At 44.2% G+C, this 18,728-nt stretch overlaps 1 protein-coding gene across 1 annotated transcript in view; it reads right to left on the reverse strand.

Annotated features, from left to right (window-relative positions):
- Positions 1–18,728, reverse strand: part of Dcdc2c (doublecortin domain containing 2C) — a 118,066-nt gene that overhangs the window by 98,195 nt on the left and 1,143 nt on the right. Inside the window, exons 2-3 of the mRNA XM_021661923.1 lie at positions 7,897–7,948; positions 367–443 (exon numbers count right to left, since the gene is read on the reverse strand). Of these exons, the coding sequence (XP_021517598.1) occupies positions 367–443; positions 7,897–7,948 (129 nt within the window). The remainder of the gene's footprint in view (positions 1–366; positions 444–7,896; positions 7,949–18,728) is intronic.

The following is an 18,728-nucleotide window of genomic DNA, read 5'->3' on the forward strand; positions in this document are numbered from 1 at the left end:
TGTATTTCTAAATGATTCCCCTTTGGAAGCTGAAGGTGAGGGACTTCCAAGACACAGTCCTTGAGAATTTGAAGATAGGTGCAAGAAGCAAGGCTTGCCTAACTGGATCATGTCTTTCTCCTTCTAACTGCTTTTTCACCCCAGGGAAACTGGTGCAAAATGATGGCACCCTGCCTGGACAGTGTCCTCAGAGAACAGCCCTGGAAGGCTGGCCACAGAGAAGGTGGCATATGGTCAGAGAGACAGAGGAGGAGAGGAGGCAAATGAAGAGGTGAGGACAAGGCTGAGAACAAGTGGCCCAGTGAGAGTGCTGCCTGTGAGGAGCCAGGACATACTTGGGTTTTACAGTCGTGACACAGAACTCACTTTACATGTCGGGATGTCCTTTTCTGTGTTTGCCACCTGGAAGGCACGTTGATATCACAGTGTACCACCGGCTTGATCTGCAAAACAAACCACGGGGCTCAGAGTTCGCTTCAGATGAACAAACACTAGTCAGTACCAACAGTAAGGACAGCACAGCCCTAAAACCACCAAGGTTATGGAGCACCAAGGACAGGTCCCCAGGGACTCAGAGAGGTGGGCGTGCACCTGGGGCCCAACATCATTCCAGTAGGGTACCATGAGGGGGTGATGTAGGCTGAAGGTCATGTGCTCCAAGTGGAGATGAGCTGGAGGCAGACACAAAGAGTGTCAGGGGAAAGGGTGACAAAGCTGAGGAGAATGCAAAGCTCATACTAGGGACAAACCCAGTGATGCACCCAGTAAATGCACACTGGTGGCCAAGGAGTCCCTGTGCTTCTGCTGGACAAGTTACACGTTAAGAGAAGTAGACAAGGTGGCTTCCATTTTCAGACCAGGTGGAACACCTCCCTACATTCCACAGGCATGCTGGGCTTTTTCCTAGGAATAAATATATAGAGGGAAGTACAGAGCCTTCTCAGGACCTCTCCTCAGGATGCTCAAACAGGAAGCAATTGGGGAGGGGAGTCCTGATACAGGAGAACAAAAGTTCTCTTCTACCAGCCTACTGCCCAGGAGTGCACAGAGAAGCAAGAGGAAAGGGTTTGAGGAGTCAAGGCTATCCCTGTACTGGGCAACAGACTGGCCCAGCACCCGTGGCCAGAGACCCTGTAGGCCATTCCAGTGCTATCATGAAAGGCCCTCACCATTGGTCTCTGTTGCTCAATCCACCATGTGGACAGCATAGGCCCTTCCTCACCTCTCAGCCCTTGTCCCTACACTCACTCACTTGGGCCACACCCTCTGTCTCTGTTCATACCCCACAACTGGTCTGTGGCCTGGTGCCAGCCTTCGCTTCCTTCACTTGGTCACAGGGTCAATCCTGCCTGAGTCCCACTTCCCTGTCACCTCCTATCACTGTCCAGCATCCTGCAAGGTCTCACCTGGGACATAAAACCTCCAGCACTGTAGCTCCCTGCCACATCTATCAGCTACTTCATACTCTCTGTCAGTCAATAACCCTAGCCTATATCTCACATCTTCATAGGCTTCAGGCTCAGCAAAATAGGAGAGGGCCTGTGGCTCACCATAATCCAGGCTCCCCTCTTTCCCATACTCACCACCCTCCAAAGATGAAGGTTATTTCTAGAGTGACACAGAGGAGACCATCCCTTATGAAGACCCAGAGCCTGGCGGCCCTCCTGCCTCACACTGTACACTGCATGTGGCACCCTTTCTGCGGGGCTGTGTACCTCACACCTCAGGCAGTGCCAGGTGCTCTCCCTCCTTACTCTGCTAAGACCCCACTTCCCAATCCACATCCACCTAGAGGCACAGAAAAACCTCTGTCTGACAAATACCTCCATATGGGTCATGAGACCTGGCTGGGGGGGTTGGGGGGCTCACCTCCACTGAGACCCTGAACCCTGGGAACCACATTTAGAAGAATGGAGGGAGTGTGGCACGATGGGCCTGGAAGAAGGACACAGGCTTTGGCATCTACTGTACCCATTGGCTACCAGGGGCCAGAACAGAGGCACCCCTAGGGGGTAGAAAATAGAACAAATCTCACAGAACCTCAGGTAGGAAATCATAGGCTGAGGGCTGGATGACCCAGGTCAGACTGCAGCTCTAACAGGAAGAGCTCTGTAAACTCTCTGGGCAGCAGTTTTCTAATTCTTACAGTGGAGATGACAGACCTTACAGGATTCTCGTGACAACTAAATGACAGAGCATTTCATAAAAGGCACTGTGTGGTATCTATCATATTGTAAGAAGCACTTGAAATTAAGTTATTAGAGACCCCTAACATATGCAGGGGAGGAGGGCGGATCCCATTCAGACATCTCAGTCTTATTTTGGCCCTAGCAGAATCACTGACCATTCACACGCATGTCCAATCCAGACCTCACCATCTTAGATGACAACAGCAAGATCCAGTTGTGCAATTAAGACACTGGGAAGATGCTTGTCCTCTTCCCATGCCTGGATCCTCTCAGCTAAACCACCAGCACCTCCATCATCAATCAAAGACCTATCAGGGGCCCTGGTTTCTTGCCCCCCAACAGCTCCTAGCCACTCTGTCCCCTACTAGCTTCCCCCAACTCATCTCTTACTGTTCCCAACCTCGTGTGTGTGTGTGTGTGTGTGTGTGTGTGTGTGTGTGTGTGTTGTCTTCTCAAGTACACAGGTGCATAGGTGAATACATGTGGAAGCCAGAGGTCAACCTCACAGGTGTCATTCCCTAGGATCACCCCCCATCCCTTGATTTTTATAAGTGGGGGTCTCTTGCCGGGACTTGGGGCTCATAAACTTGCTAGACTGACTAGCCAAAGAGCCTTGGGGATCTTTCTGTCTCTGGAAAGGGGAGGTAGAAAGAGTATAAAAGCCAAAGGTCAAAGAATACTGCTGCAAAATAGTATCTTCTGGACAAAGACATTCCGTTCATACACTCACAGCAGCTGTGCTTGCCAGCACAAGGCCCTGTCAAGGTCAAGCCAGGCAGTACTCCAGCACAGAGAAGGGAGGGACTCTAGAGGCCCCACCTCTAGCTAAGGTGTCATACTGACATACTGTCAGTTTCCAGCTGCCGGAAGAGGGAGGATCCGTCTTCTTTAGCAATGTAGCTCGTGTGTTGCCCCTCTATGCCCATGCGGGCAGCACTGATTAGTTCACAACTCGGCACCACCAGGCCCAGCTTTTGTTGGTTTGTTTGTTTGTTTGTTTATTGAGACAGTTTCTCTGTAGCCCTGGCTAACTTAACACTCACAGATATCCACCTGCCTCTGTCCCCAGGGGCCTGGGACTTCAGGTTAATGCCATCACACCCAGGAAGCCCCAATTTTGTTTTTGTTTTTGTTTTTGTTTTTGTTTTTGTTTTTGTTTTTGTTTTTCACATGGGTGCCGGAGCTAGACTCAGTGTAACAAGCATGCTACTGACAGACCTAACTCCCCAGATCCAACCCCCTGTTCACAGCACAGAGAGACAGGGTACTCTGTGACTGCTCACCTCATGTTCTGCACTCCAGCTGGCCTTCAGGATGTCTGCCCTATCTCTCTCCCCCCTTATTTGGTTTGGGGTCTTATATTTTCTTTTCAATTTTTTATTATCATTGGGTTATTTCACACGTGAATATAATGTATTTAAATCATATCATTGCTACCTCCCATTCAGTCCTTCCAACTCTCTCCAGCTTCCACAACACTCCCCTCCTAAATTCATGCCCTTTTTCCCCCCCACCCCCAGAACTGAGGACCAAATGCCCGCTAGGCAAGTGTTCTACCACTGAGCTAAATCCTCAACCCTACTTCAGGTCTTCTTTAACAATTCAGAGTCCAATTAGCACTGTGCAATGACTGATAATATCTCCTCCGCTAGGAGTCACGCCTCTCCCCTCCCTTCCCTCTCTATGCTGCAATGCTGACTGCCTCCATCTTGTACAAGTCTTGTGCTACCAACCATGGCTACTGTGAACTCGTGAGTGCAGTGTTCTTACTATGTCAAGAAAAACGTTATTTTGCAGCAATATTCCCTGAGCTCTGAGCTCTGGCTCTTAACAACTCTTGGGAGTTGGGAGTGTGATAGTAATTCCCATGTAGGGCTCTGAGCACTCCATAGTCACTTATTCCCTGCACTTTGACCAGTTGTGAGTCTCTGTGTTAACAGCCATTGATTGCCTAATGGAGCTTTGTGATGAGGTGTGAGAGCTGGACCGGCCTGTGTTTATAAAGCTAAGTATACGGAAGAGAGAGATTGCAATGACTCAGCCTTCATATTGCTCCTGGTTTTCTTGTTTCATGGCTTACACCGTCCTTTCAAGTGTGAGCCTTCTTGGGGTAATAAGTCCTGGAACAGAATAACCCTAATGCTGACCAGTAAGTAGCCTCCAAGGGACTGTGGTAATTACCAATGAAGCTGAATGGACAGTGGATGAGAAAAAGGTACGAGGATGAGCACACAGCTCTAGTATTGGGAAAAGGATCCAGAGTCAGGGGAGGCCAGTGAAGGCTGCAGAAAGCATGCGCACGTCCACTGTTGCTCTGTTGTGTTGCATATAAAATGATGCATACCTGCGTGCTCCAGTGGGAAAGCTCAGTGCCGTGAGTATCAGCAATGGGCATGCCTTTAAAGACCTGGTCTAAAAAACGGAACAGCAGAAATTGCACTCTGAGAAATTCTACTGGGTATAGACACCCTAGGAATGGCTTTCTGCTTGGTTGCATACAACAATGGAAACAATAGGCTAATTGCTCGTCTGATGTGTTAATGACTCATTAACCCTGATAGCACCTGCCTAATTAAATAACTGCAGCTATTAACTGCACGCTCCGGATTCTTGTTCCCAGTACTCCATGTAATCATGTCCTTGATGAGTGTGACAAATGTGGCTGTTACTGTCTGATGGAGAAGACAGTCTCACTCAGACTTGTCATAGCCCATAAGTCCCACACATTACTCATAGACCTACTGCCCACGGTAGGGAAACTAAGCTTAGACGGAGGACCTGAGGGTGACTATTTCTCACATGTGGCAGCTGCAGTTGCCGACTGGCTCCAAGACCTGCACTCAGTCCTATAAAACAGCACTACTAATTTCTAAGACAACCCCACAAAATAGCCAGGTGACAACCAGATTGATTATACAGTCTTCCCAGGAACACACGGCTTCGAAAACTGTTGCCATGAAAAGCTACCCACAGGTGTGTCCTCACGGTTCATAGCCATGAGCACTGGGCTCAGAACAATGGACACCCGGCTCAGGGACCCCTGGTGTGGTGGCTCTGGCTCTTACTAGTGTAACATGAGGCTCATGTGCTTAGCATTCCTCTGCCTGGTCTTCATGAGTATGAAGCAGTCACAGTAACAAATGCCTTCTCCACATCAGGGCTTTCAGAGGGAATGGAACGGAGGGAAAATACACCTTGGCAATTGCCTGACAGTTTGTTGTCATTGTGCTGCAAGTCCTCTGCCCTTTACCTGTTCTCATGCTGTCTGCCTGACCTCCAAAAATATCCAAGCATCTCTTGCCATGCAAAGCCTAAACCAAAAAGACTCTAGTGCCAAGGAGAGACACACTTACATAATCACATCCAGAAAGACACCTAATAATGAGCAATAATGCCCCAATGTGCATGTGGAAAGGTGGTGGCGTGTCCATTAAGAAAGCTCTATCACTAAACATCAGATGTCTAAACTACTGTCTGAGCAATTAATGTCAAAGATGCATAGGTGCCAGAGACCATGAGGGTTTCATGGAGTGTGCCATGGTTTGCACAGTTCTTGTTCTTCTCATTTAACACAGGCTGGTCTCAAATGAACTACATAGCTGAGGCCAGCTTTGACCCCAAGTCTTCCTGCTTCCACCCCTCAGAATGCTGGGACTATAGTGACAAACCATTCCTGGTGGCTTAAACCCCAGGTTTCCTTCATGCTAAGCGTGTTTTCTAAATCTGAGCTGTATCACCTGGCCCTCTTGCCTCATTTGTAAAGAAGGAAGGTCATAGAGCTGAAGACACAGCTCAGCAGTTAAGAGTACTTGTCCTAGCACCCACATGGCAGCTCACAACCATCCTTAACCTTAGTTCCAAGGGGCAAGACACCCTCTTCTGAACTCTGCAGACACCAGGCACACACATGGTGCACATACATACATGCAAGCAGAGCATTCACATATACAGAATGAAATAAACAAGTCTAAAAAAATCAACGAAAAAGGTCACACTGGGTCACGCCAAGATCACTTTGTATGCCCTTCCCTGCAATTCCCTGCAATCAAACTTCTTCCTCCTTTTCGAAAAACATAGAGGAGTCTCACAAGGTCAACCACCCTGAAGCAGCGAGGTCAGGAAGTTGAGACAGGTCAAAACTCACTGGTCAGCATGCCATCTCCTAGAGGGGAGAGGCAGATCTTGGAAGACACTGGCTTTTGCAGCCGTGTCCCTGGCTGTGCATGGCACTGAGGACTCCCGGGGAGCACACAGGCCAAGTGTTGCTGGGCCTCCTGCAGGAGTCAGGCTATGTGGGCTTCAGTGTTCACCTTTTAGGAAATGTTTCCATTCTTTTTCCTTAAAAATGACAAGTCCTGGGACTTGGGGAGATGGCTCAGTGGGTAAAGCATTTACTGCGCAAGGGTGAGAATCTGAGTTCGAACACCCAGAACCCACACAAATGCTGGGTTGCAGGAGAATGCACATCCGTAACCGCAGTGTTCCTACAGTGATATGGGAGGCAGAGATGAAAATCCCCAAAATCCCTGCAGTCGGCCAGCATGGGTCACTCAGAGGCTAAGTGACCTTACCTCAAATAAGGTGGAAGGTGAGAACACTCAATAACCTTTACACCTGTACTGTCACGCATGCTGTGGCATGCACATGCCCACACTAGTGCATACTAGTGCATACAGATATACACACACAAAGACATTTTTTTAATGATGAGTTATATGACTGAGACAATTGAATATGCGTTGTAAAGTCCCCTCTGGGAGGCTAAGAAGGAAGCAGGAGTTCACTGCTCAGCCCTGCTGTGCCCCCATCGCCGTAATCATCACCAAGTAGCTGAAGCCTCTCTTTTCCCCAACAGGAGGAAAGTGCATGCTGAGGGACACCCACACTACAGTGACAATGTTCTTAGAGGGATTTCATTCTCCGGAACCCCTTCAATTACGCCCTTTTTAAAAAATGAGGAGGTAGGCAAATGAGACCCAGCCATTCCTGGGTTGGTGATAATCCCCTCCCTGCCAGGCACTAATGAAGGCCATTGAGAAAACAGTAAGTGGGAGATGGGTTTGGGAGAGAAGAAAGCGATGAACCCCAGGGGAAAAGCAAGGCTAGAGAGGGTTGGAGGGATTCAACCTAGGTTTGATCAGACGGGGGTTCACCACAGTTACCCAGTGCGTTCCCTACTGGTCCAATTCAATGCTTGATTAGTGATAATGCAGCCTCTGGGCCAGCCTGAGGGGAGGGAGCCAGGTCTTCAGAAAAGGAGAGTGCAGGAAGGAAGCAAGCAAGCTTCCTTCCTGCACTGTGGAGGGAATGATGATGTGCCCAGCTACCACCTAAAGCATCTTCCCCATCAGCCTGACACCAAGTGTGGAAACCTCCACTGATCCCTCTCTAAGCCAAAATGCTGCTCACTAACAAAAACTACTCAGAGAAGTCATCAGCCCTCATCAAGCTAGCAAGAGATTCCCGGTAGGAAGTAATAGTATATCCTGCAGGGAAAGAGAGGGGGTGTGAAAGAGGTTCCCCTAAGAGATGCCTCCTTGTACAACAGGAGGGAACACAAATTAAAATAGACATAACGAAACAGGAAACAGGAAATGGGGAAAACACTAAAGCCCCATGATGGTTCACAAAAAGCTTAAAGAAGTTAGAAACCTGTTCCCAAAGCGGCCTAATTTAGTTTTCTTATGAGTTAGTCTCAAACACTTACTTCCTTCAATTTCCTCATCTTTGTAGGTTTTCTGGGAACGATATGAATATAGCTGAAAAAAAATACAAAAGAAGAAAAAAATCACGGTTGGAAAGACAACGTTCACGCTGAAGCCTGGCACCTCCGCCCATAGGAGCCCATGTCAGCAATAAAGCAGACAACCCCACAAGTCATAAATAAACCCAAATCAGAATGTGATGTGGGACACTTCCAGTTCTGTTGACTGACCTTGCCCTGTGGAACTCTCCCCAATGGCATGACTCTCCCTCGTGTGAATGTACTCATTAGAGTGACCTTTGAAACAATGATTTAGCCAGGCGGCTCACACCTTTAATCCCAGAGCCTGGGAGGCAGAGGTAAGCTGATCTCCTTGCAAGGCCAGCCTGTTCTACAGAGTGAGTTCCAGGACAGCCAAGACTACACAGAGAAACCTTGCCTTGGGGGAGGGGGAGAAAGAAAGAGAAAAGGAAAGAATGAATGCTCTAAAGCTGGAGAGATGGCTTGGTGATAAAGAACACTCACTGCTCTTCCAGAGAACCCAGGTTCAGTTCTCAGGACCCACACAGTAGCTCACACCATCTGTAACTTCAGTTCCACAGGATCCAAGGGCCCTCTTCTGGCCTTTGCAGACACCAGGCATGCAAATGGTATACAGATAAAATGCAGGCAAAACACTCACACACATTCTTTTTAAAAGAATAAATAAATCTTTTTAATATTTTAAAGAAAAATAATTATATAATTTGTGAGCCTTGTGAGTTTGTGGTGATGTTGGTAATGGTTAGTTGGTTGGTTGGTTGGCTGGTTGGCTGGTTGGTTTGGTCTTAGGTTTTTGAGATGGTCTGACTCTGCAGTACAGGCTGACCTAGAACTTGTTACATTTGTGTCACTAGCTCCAAGGACTGGGATGAACAGCACACAAGCACTGTGGTCATCTCCACCTATAGAGGAAATAGCTCAGAGAAAGTGACAGGACATCCTCACACACCACCCTCCCTTGAGTGCAGCCCTGAAACTTGAAAACCTGTCTCCAGCCCTAACAAGTGACTGTTTAAGGGGACCATTTCAAACAGGTCACTAAAGGAACAGGATTCTGTGCTCCTCCTCAATGTTTCTACCTGTCCTCCTTAGGGTTACTATTGCTGTAATGAAACACCATGACAAAAGCAAGTTGGGGGATAAATGGCTTATTTCACTCATAGTTCTATATATCAGTTCATCAAGAAAAGCAGTGAAGCAGGAACCCAAGCAGGGCAAGGAGCCTGGAGGCAGGAGTTGATACAGACACCATGGAAAGCTACTGCTTACTGACCTGCTCCCCATGGCTTGCTCAGCCTGCTTTCTTATAGAACTCAGGACCAACAGCCCAGGGATGGCCCCACCCACAATAGGGCCCTCCCACATCAGTCACTAATTAAGAAAATGACCTACAGACTTGCCTACAGCCAGATTTTACATAGGAGGCATTTTTCCATTGGGATTCCCTTCTCTCCAATGAGTCCAGTTGTGTCAAATTAACATAAAACTCACCAGCACAACTGCCCCTGTCAACTTGACACACAAACACATCACTTTTCAATTAGAACCTCCTTCTCCTTTATCCCCAAGTTAACATTAATATCACAATATAAAACATAAATAACTTTAGAAGTCCCACAGTCATTACAAATTCAATCACATTTTAAGTTCGGTCTCTTTAAAATACCCAATGTCTTTAAAGATACAAAATTTTTTATTAAAAATTCAAAGTCTCTCAACTATGAGTTCATGTAAAGATCAAAGCAAAAGCCAACTTCAACAATCACTCAGTGACCAATGTCTGGGATTCACTCATGATCTTCGGACTCCTCCAAAGGGCCTGAGTCACGGTCTCGGGCTCTGTCCTCTACAGCACACACAGCCTGGCTTTTAGGCTCAGGCAGGCTCCATTCCACCATAATGCTGCTCTTCTTTGCAATCATCCAATGATTCTAGCATTTTCAAAAATGCTGGGGCCTGCTGCAACAGGGCTGTACTTTCACCAATAGTTTCTCTTGGCCTCTCGCAGTTCCAAGCTTCAGCTACGCTCCATGATCCCTTCATGCCTTCAAAACCAGTGCCACCTGGGTGACCCTTACACATTACCAAGTTCAGCAGTCACTGCAAGGTACAACCTTGGCTGCCTTTGTAACAGTTTCTGCGTGTTGACTACGAGGAAACACTTCCCAGAAGATTTCACCTCAATAATGCTGGTCTCTTGCTTTTCTCCCTATTTATTTATTTATTTATTTATTTAATCTCTTTGCAAGCCTAATCCCAGCTCCCTCCCTCCTCTTCTTCCAATCCCACTCTCACATCCCATTACCCCTCTCCTTCTTCTCAGAGAAGGGAGGGCCGCCATGGGTTACCACCCCTGGCACCTCAAGTCAGAGCAGAACTAAGCACATTCTCTCCCACTGAGGCAGCCCAGCTATTGGAAAGGGATCCAGAGTGAGGCAACAGCATTAGAGACAGCCCCTATTCCCATTGTGAGGAGACCCACATGTGGACCAAGCTTCACATCTGCTCCGTATGTACAGGGGCTCTAGTTTCAACCTATGCATGCTATTAGGTTGGTGATTCAGTCTCTGTGAGCCCCCATGGACGCAGCTTAGTTTACTTTGTAGGTCTTCTTCTGGTGTCCTTGACCTCCCTGGCTCCGTCTATACTTCCTCCCACTCTTCCACAGAACTCCCCAAGCTTGGCCAATTAGTTGCCTGTGGGTCTCTGCATCTGCTTCCATCAGCTGTTGAATGAGCCTCTCAAAAGACAATTATGCTAGGCTCCTGTTTGCAAGCATAGCAGAGTGTCATTAATAGTGTCAGGGGTTGGCTCTTGCCCATGGGGTGGGTCCCAAGTTGAGCTAGTCATTGGTTTGTCATTCCCTCATCTCTGCTCTATCTTTATCTTCATGAGTTCTTATAGGTAAGACAATTTTTGGATCAAAGGATTTATGGGTGGGTTGTGTCCCCATTCCTGCACTGGAAGTCCCACCTATGTACAGGAGATGGTGATTTCAGGCTCCTTAACCCCCGCTGCTAGAAGTCTCAGCTAAAGTCACCTGCATAGACTCATGGGCACCTCCCCTGTCCCGGAAGTGATCTCCAAAAAATTTCTGTTCTCCCTCCCAGGCTTTCTCCCTGACCCAGCCCCACTCTCCCCACACCTAATCCTCATTCCTTTGCCCTACCCACCCCTCTCCCACACAGTTCCTTTCCTCCATCTACTTTAGATGTCTGTTTTATTTCCTCTTCTAAGATTCAAGCATCCTCCCTTGGGCCCTCCTTGGCTTCTTTGGGGGTGTGCACTGAAGTATGGTTATGTCTGTACTTTATGGCTAATATCCACTTCTACATGATTATATATCATTCATGTCTTTCTGGATCTGGGATACCTCACTCAGGATGATCTTTTCTAGTCCCATCCATTTGCCGGCAAATTGCATGATGCCTTTATTTTCAATAGCTGAGTAGTATTCCATTATATAAATGGACCACATTTTCTTTATCCATTCTTCAGTTGAGGGCCATTTAGGTTGTTTCCAGTTTCTGGCTATTACAAATAAAGCTGTTATGAACATACAGGATCAAGTGTTCTTGTGATATGGTGAAGTATCTTTTGGGTATACACCCAGGGGGGTGGTATAGCTGTGTCTTGAGTTAGAGCTGTTCCCAATTTTCTAGGAAACCTCCATATTAATTTCTACAGTGGTTGTACAAATTTGCACTCCCACCAGCAATGTAGGAGTGTTCCCCTTTCTCTACATCCTCACCAGCATGTGCTGTCAGTTGAGTTTATCTTAGTCATTGGTTATAAGATGAAATTTCAGGGTTGTGTTGATTTGCATTTTTCTGATGACTAAGGACACTGAGCATTTCATTAAGTGCTTCTCAGACATTCAAGATTCCTCTGTTTGTCTCTGTACCCCATTTTTAATTGGATTATTTCGTTTGTTGGTGTTGAATTTCTTGAGTTCTTTATATATTTTGGATATTAGCCCTCTGTCAGTTGTAGGGTTGGTAAAGATCTTTTCCTGATCTGTAGACTGCCGTTTCGTACTATTGACACTATCCTTTGCCTTACAGAAGTTTTTCAGTTTCATGAGGTCACATTTATTGTTGATCTTGATGCCTGAGCTGTTGGTGTTCTGTTCAGAAAGTTTTCTCCTGTACAACTTTTAATTGTATAGTTCAATGCTGTTCTCCACTTTCTCTTCTATTAGATTTAGTGTATCTGGTTTTATGTTGAGATCTTTGATCCACTTGGATTTGAGTTTTTTTGCAGGGTGATAAATATAGATCTGTTTGCACTTTTCTAAATGTAGACATTCCATTAGACCAGCACCATTTGTTAAAGATGTTTTGTTTTTGTTTTTGTTTTTTTTTTCATTATATAATTTTGGTTTCTTTGTCAAAAATCAAATATACATAGGCATGTGAGTTTATTTCTTGTTCTTAAATTAAATTGCAATGATCAACCAGTCGGTTTATATGCCAGTACCATGCAGTTTTTTATTACTATTTCTCTGTAGTACAGCTTGAAATCAGGAATGGAGATAACTCCAGTTCTTTTATTGTATAGGTGACTGTGGCCTCATCTAGTGACTTTGGAAATGTTCCTTCTGTTTCTATTTTGTGGAATAGTTTGAATAGTATTGGTACAACCTCTTCTTTGAAAATCTGGTAGAATTCTGCAGTAAAACCATCTGACCCCGGGCTTTTTGAAGTTAGGAGACTTTTGATGACTGCTTGTATTTCCTTGGGGGCTATAGGACTGTTTAAATTGTTTGCATGATCTTAATTTAACTTTGGTAAGTGAAACTTTTCAAGAAAACTGTCCATTTTCTTTAGATTTTCCAATTTTTTTGTCATACAGGCTTTTGAAGTAAGACTTAATGATTCTTTGGGTTTCCTTGGTGTCTGTTGTTCTATTACTTTTTCATATATAATTTTGTTAATTTTAATACTGTTTCTGTGCCTTTTAGTTAGTTTGGCTAGAGGTTTGTCTATCTTGTTCTCAAAGAACCAGCTTTTGGTTTCATTGATTCTTTTTATTGTTCTCTGTTTCTAAGGTATTGATTTCAGCCCTGAGTTTGATTGTTTTCTGCCATCTACTCCTCTTGGGTGTGTTTGACTCTTTTTTTCTTTTTTTCTGGAGCTTTTAGGTGTGCTTTTAAATTGCTAGTATGAGAACTCTCCACATTATGACCATATCTAGCACTATGAACTTGCTTTGCGATTGACTATATGGTCAATTTTGGAGATGGTTTCATGAGGTGCTGGGAAGAATGTGTGTTCTTTTGTGTTTGGGTAAAATGTTCTGTAAGTATCTGTTAGGTCCATTTCATTCGTGACATCTGTTAGTTTCCTTATTTCTCTGTTTAATTTCTGTCTCAATCTCTCCATTGGTGAGAGTGGGGTACTGAAGTCTCCCACAATTAATGTGGGGGTTTGATGTGTGATTTAAGTTTTAGTAAGGTTTCTTTTATGAGTGTGGATGTCCTTGCATTTGGGGTGTGGTTGTTCAGAATTGAGACATCATCTTGGTGGATTTTTCCTTTGATGAGTATGAAGTATCCTTCTGCATCTCTTTTGATTAATTTTAGTTGGAAATCTATTTTAATAGATAGTAAAATGGCTACTCCAGCTTGCATCTTAGGTCCGTTTGCTTGGAAAACCTTTTTCCAGCCTTTTATTCTGAGATAATGTCTAACTTTGTTATAGTGTGTTTCTTGCATACAGAAGAATGGTGGATCCTGTTTTTGCACCCCTTCTGTTAGTCTGTGTCTTTTTATTGGGAAATTGAGTCCAGTGATGTTGAGAGATATTAATGGCTGATGATTGTTAATTCTTTTTATTTTGATGTTGGTGGTGGTAAAGTGTTTGTGTGTAGAGTGCATGTCTTCCCTTCTTTTGGTTTTGCTGATATGGGGTTATTTATTTACTGTGTTTTCCTGAGTGTAGCTAGCCTCCTTGTGTTAGAGTGTTCCTTCTAGTATCTTCTATAGGGCTGGATTTGTGGATAGATATTGTTTAAATTTGTTTTTGTAGTGAAATATCTTTTTTTCTCCATCTATGGTGATTAAAATTATTTTCTGGGTATAGTAGTCACGGCTGACATCTGTGGTCTCTTAGTGTCTGTAATACACCTGTTCAGTTTTAACAGAAACTGAAAGCCTGATCTGTTGGCATTTTGTTCAGAAAATTGTCTCCTGTGCCAATTGAGTTCAAGGTTCTTACCTACTTTCTTCTCTAGCAGATTTAGTGTATCTGGTTTTATGTTGAGGTCTTTGATCCGCTTGAACTTGAGTTTTGTGCAGGGTGATAAATATGGATCTATTTGAATTTTTCTACATGTTGGCATCCAGTTAGGCCAGTACTGCTTGTTAAAGATTCTGTCTTTTTTTATTGTATGGTTTTGGCTCCTTTGTTAAAAAATCGGGTGTACATAAGTGTGTGTGTTTATTTCTGGGTCTTCAATTTTGTTTCATTGATCAACTAGCCTATTTTTATGCCAGTACCATGCAGTTTTTATTACTATTGTTCTGCAGTATAGCTTGGGATCAGATATAGAGATACCTCCAGAATTTTTTTATTGTATAGGATTTTTTTTTTCACTATTCTGAGTTTTTTGTTTTACCATATGAAGTTTAGAATTGGTTTTTCAAGGTCTGTGAAAAATTGTGTTGGTATTTTGATGGGGATTGCATTGAATCTGTAGATTAAATTTGGTAAGATGGTCATTTTTATTAGGTTAATCTTACCAATTCATGAGCATGGGAGATATTTTCATCTTCTAATATCTTCTTCAGTTTCTTTCTACAGAGACTTGAGGTTTTTGTCATATAGGTTTTTTACTTCTTTGGTTAGAGTTGCCCCTCCTATACTTAATATTATTTGTGGCTATTGTGAAGGGTGTGGTTTCCCTTATTTCTTTCTCAGCCCGGTTGTCATTGTAATCTAGTATCCAGCCACTTTGCTGAAGGAGTTTATCAGTTACAGGAGTTCTCTGGTGGAATTTTGGGGGTCACTTATGTATACTATCATATCATCTGCAAATAGCAAATAATAATAGGACCTCTTGAAAAGGACACTATCAATAGGATGAAATGGCAGGCTACAGATTGGGAAAAGGTCTTTACCAATCCTGCATCTGATAAAGGGCTAAAATCCAGAATATATAAAGAATTCAAGAAATTAAACACCAACAAATCACATAATCCAATTTTAAAATGGGATAAAGAACTAAACAGAATCTTTAAGAGAAGAATCTCAAATGTCAGAGAAGCACTTAAAGAAATGCTCAATGTCCTTAGTCAACTGGGAAATGCAAATCAAAATGACTCAGATTCCATCTTATATTTGTCAGAATGGCTAAGATCAAACACATGCAGGTGAGGATGTGGAGAAAGGGGAACTCTCCTCCATTGCTGATGGGAGTGCAAACTTATACAACCACTTTGGAAACCAATTTGGTACTGGGAATAGAAAACTGAGAATAGCCATACCTCAAGACCCAGCTATACCACTCCTGAGCATATGCTGAAAGATGCTCCATCATACAACAAGGACATTTGCTCAACCATGTTCATATCAGCTTTATTTGTAATACTCAGAACCTGGAAACAACCTAGATTTCCCTCAACCAAAGAGTGGATAAAGAAACTGTGGTACATTTTTCACAATGAAATACTACTCAGCCAAAACAAGGAAATCATGAAATTTGCAGGTAAATGGATGGAACTAGAAAAGACCATCCTGAGTAAGCTAACACAGACCCAGAAAGACACACATGGTGTATACTCACAAGTGGATTTTAGTCATATAGTACAGGATAGGCATACTACAATGCACAGACCCCAAAAAGATAAGTCCAATGGAGATCTTAGGCTTCATGTCAACCTACTAGTTAAAGGAGTGGGGGATATCTCTGACACAGACTATGTTGCCTGCTTTTTTTTTTTTTTTTTATCACTTCCCCCTGATGGAACTTCCTTACAAGGCCACAGAGGAGGAAGATGAACTCAGTCCTCATATAACTGGATGAGCTAGGTTGTCTGGTGGGGGGGGGGGAGCTCCCCTATTCTGAGGAATAGAAAAAAGGAGATGTGGGAGAGAGGGTAGGACTGGGAGGAGGTAGGTCCACCTTTATAGGACTTGGCCTCTTTTTCCTTGCAGTATTTAATATTCTCTTTGTTCTGTATGTTTAGTGTTTTATTATGTGGCTGGAGGATTTTCTTTTTTCATCCAATCTATTTGGTGTCCAGTAAGCTTCTTGTATGTTTATAGGCACCTCTTTCTTTAGATTGGAGAAGTTTTCTTCTATAACTTTGTTAAAATATTTTCTGGGCCTTGGAGCTGGAGAGTCTTCTTCTTTTATTCCTATTATTCTTATGTTGGTCCTTTCATAGTGTTCGATTTCTTAGATGTTTTGTGTCAGGAACTTTTTAGACTTAACGTTTTCTTTGACTGATGTATAGATTTCTTTAATTGTATCTTCTATCTATATCTGAGAGTCTCTCTTCCGTCTCTTGTAGTCTGTTGGTTATGTTTGTGTGTGTAATTCCTGTTTTCTTCCTGTTTTCTTTTCCATCTCCAGGATTGCCTCATTTTGTGTTTTATTGTTTCTATTTCCATTTTTTCAGGTCTTGAACAGTCTTATTCATTTCCTTCATTTGTTTAATAGTATTTTCCTGTATATTATTAAGGAATTCGTTCATTTCCTTCACCTGTCATTGAATTTTCCTGTATTTCTTTAAGAGATTATTTTTATCTTCTTTTAAGCCCTCTACCATGGTTATAGGGTTGGATTTAAGGTTGTCTTCTTTTGTTTCCACTGCGTCAGAGTGTCCAGGGTTGTTGTAGTAAGCAAGCTAGGTTTTGATGATTCCATGTTGCCCTGGCTCTTGTTGGATGTTCTTACACTGGCCTTATGCCAGCTGGTTGTCCCTGGTGTTGTCTGGATGTTCCTGACAATGGCAGGGCTCCTTAGGGAGGCAGGCTGAGCCTCAGGCCTGATAGTGGAGCTCAGGGAATTGCAGGCTGGTCACTTCTTCTGGTTGTGTGTTTCTGTGGACCTGCAGGCCTGGATGTTCCTCTACTGGCAGGAAAAAAGCTGGACACACTCTAACCTGGCTCTTCCTGAAGAACTGCAGGCCTGGATGATCCTGGGGCTGGCAGGCTTCCTCCAGAGGGAAGGTTATCGAGCTGGGAGGGGAAGGGGCATGCTGGTCTCTTCTTAATCACCAATTATTTTTTAGCTCCAGCTGACCACCATCAACTGTCCCCATAAAGCAAAGGTTTTACTTCAGTGGTTCTGGTCTAACCAGAACCACAAATTCTTAGCTCAAATAGCAGGGGGCTTTTAAGTAACTCTCAAACTTCCCTCTGGAACTTCACGAGGTAGGCTTCCATCATCTGCATTCTCAGCATTATCTTCCAAGCTCCCACAGAACAGTCCATCAAGCTCTGTAGGCTCAATGCCTTTTCTTGCCCAGAATCCTGAAGTCCTTCCACACTCCTCCCAAAAACACATGGTGAGGTCTGTCACAGCAATGCCCCATGATCCTGTTTCCAATTTATCTTCTGGTTACTATTACTGTGATGAAACAGCACTGACGGCCAGCAGAGAGCAGAGCCCAGACTCTGAAAGTGAGAACTTCCACACTCATTCACAGGGCTTCAGATACGTCCTCATTTTACCAGAACTTTTGAACCTTAGGACTTTCAAAGAACCTCCTGTGTGCCCACAGAATAAAAGCAGGTTTTAAATGGTAATGCAGAGTAGCGGAAGATTCATCTCTAAGTCTCCTTATTTACTTTTAAAAAATTCTGTTGTTGCCAATCTTTATAGTTTTAGCCATATGCAGAGGAGGATTAGCTGAGAGTTGGTAGGTGGGGGGAAAAGAAATAAGTATTCGTCACAGACTCAAGTTACCAAACTTAACCCCTCTCCAGGCAAGGCAGAGAAGAGATGAGTCTCCACAAGTAGGTGATTAGGAAACCATGGGTGCAGTCACCAGCAGGATGGTGAGTCCTTGTCTAAGGTAGACAGGATGTCGGTCCTTTTGGTGGTTGTTTTAATTTATGTTTATTTTATGTGTATGGATGAGTGCATGCATGTATGTGTTACACATGCACGCCCTATGCCCTCAGAGGCTAAAATTGGAGTTATAGGTAGCTCTGAGCCACCATGTAAGTTCTGGGAAATGAACCAGAGTCCTCTTAAACTTAGAAGTATTCTTAAATTCTGAGCCATCACTCCAGATCCCCACCCCCTCCCTTTTTTTAAAAAACAAGAACCTGGGCATGCTGGCACACACCTTTAATCCCAGTACTTGAGAGGCAGAGGCAGGCAGATCTCTGAGTTCAAGGACAGTCTGGTCTACAAATTGAGTACTAGGATAGCAGTGTTACACAGAGAAACTCTGTCTCAAAAACCCAAAAGAGAAAGAGAAAAGTTCATGCTCAGCTCTTTCAAACTGTGCGGACCAGGCAAATCTCAGCCCGTGGCTGCACAGCCTGCGATTCTGCCCCTCCCTGCCTCCAGCCACAGGCCTGTCCATCAAACTTCCTAAAAGGCTCATGTGCTCCATTTTTTCCAAGCTCATGTGTTCTAAGATTCTGGCTTTCCTATTTTTCTCATAAACAGTAGTCCCCCAAAGAAGACAACCCACTACCATTACATTTTACAAAATGCAAACATTAATCTATAAAATTGAGACACCAAAACAGAGTGCTATGTGCTGTTCAGGGTTGCTCTGCCAAGAGCACAGAAGCAGAGCAGAGAGAGAGCAAAGTCCCTCAGGATCCAGC

This window comes from Meriones unguiculatus, chromosome 1 (genome assembly GCF_030254825.1).
Source record: "Meriones unguiculatus strain TT.TT164.6M chromosome 1, Bangor_MerUng_6.1, whole genome shotgun sequence".
NCBI classification, from domain to species: domain Eukaryota; kingdom Metazoa; phylum Chordata; class Mammalia; order Rodentia; family Muridae; genus Meriones; species Meriones unguiculatus.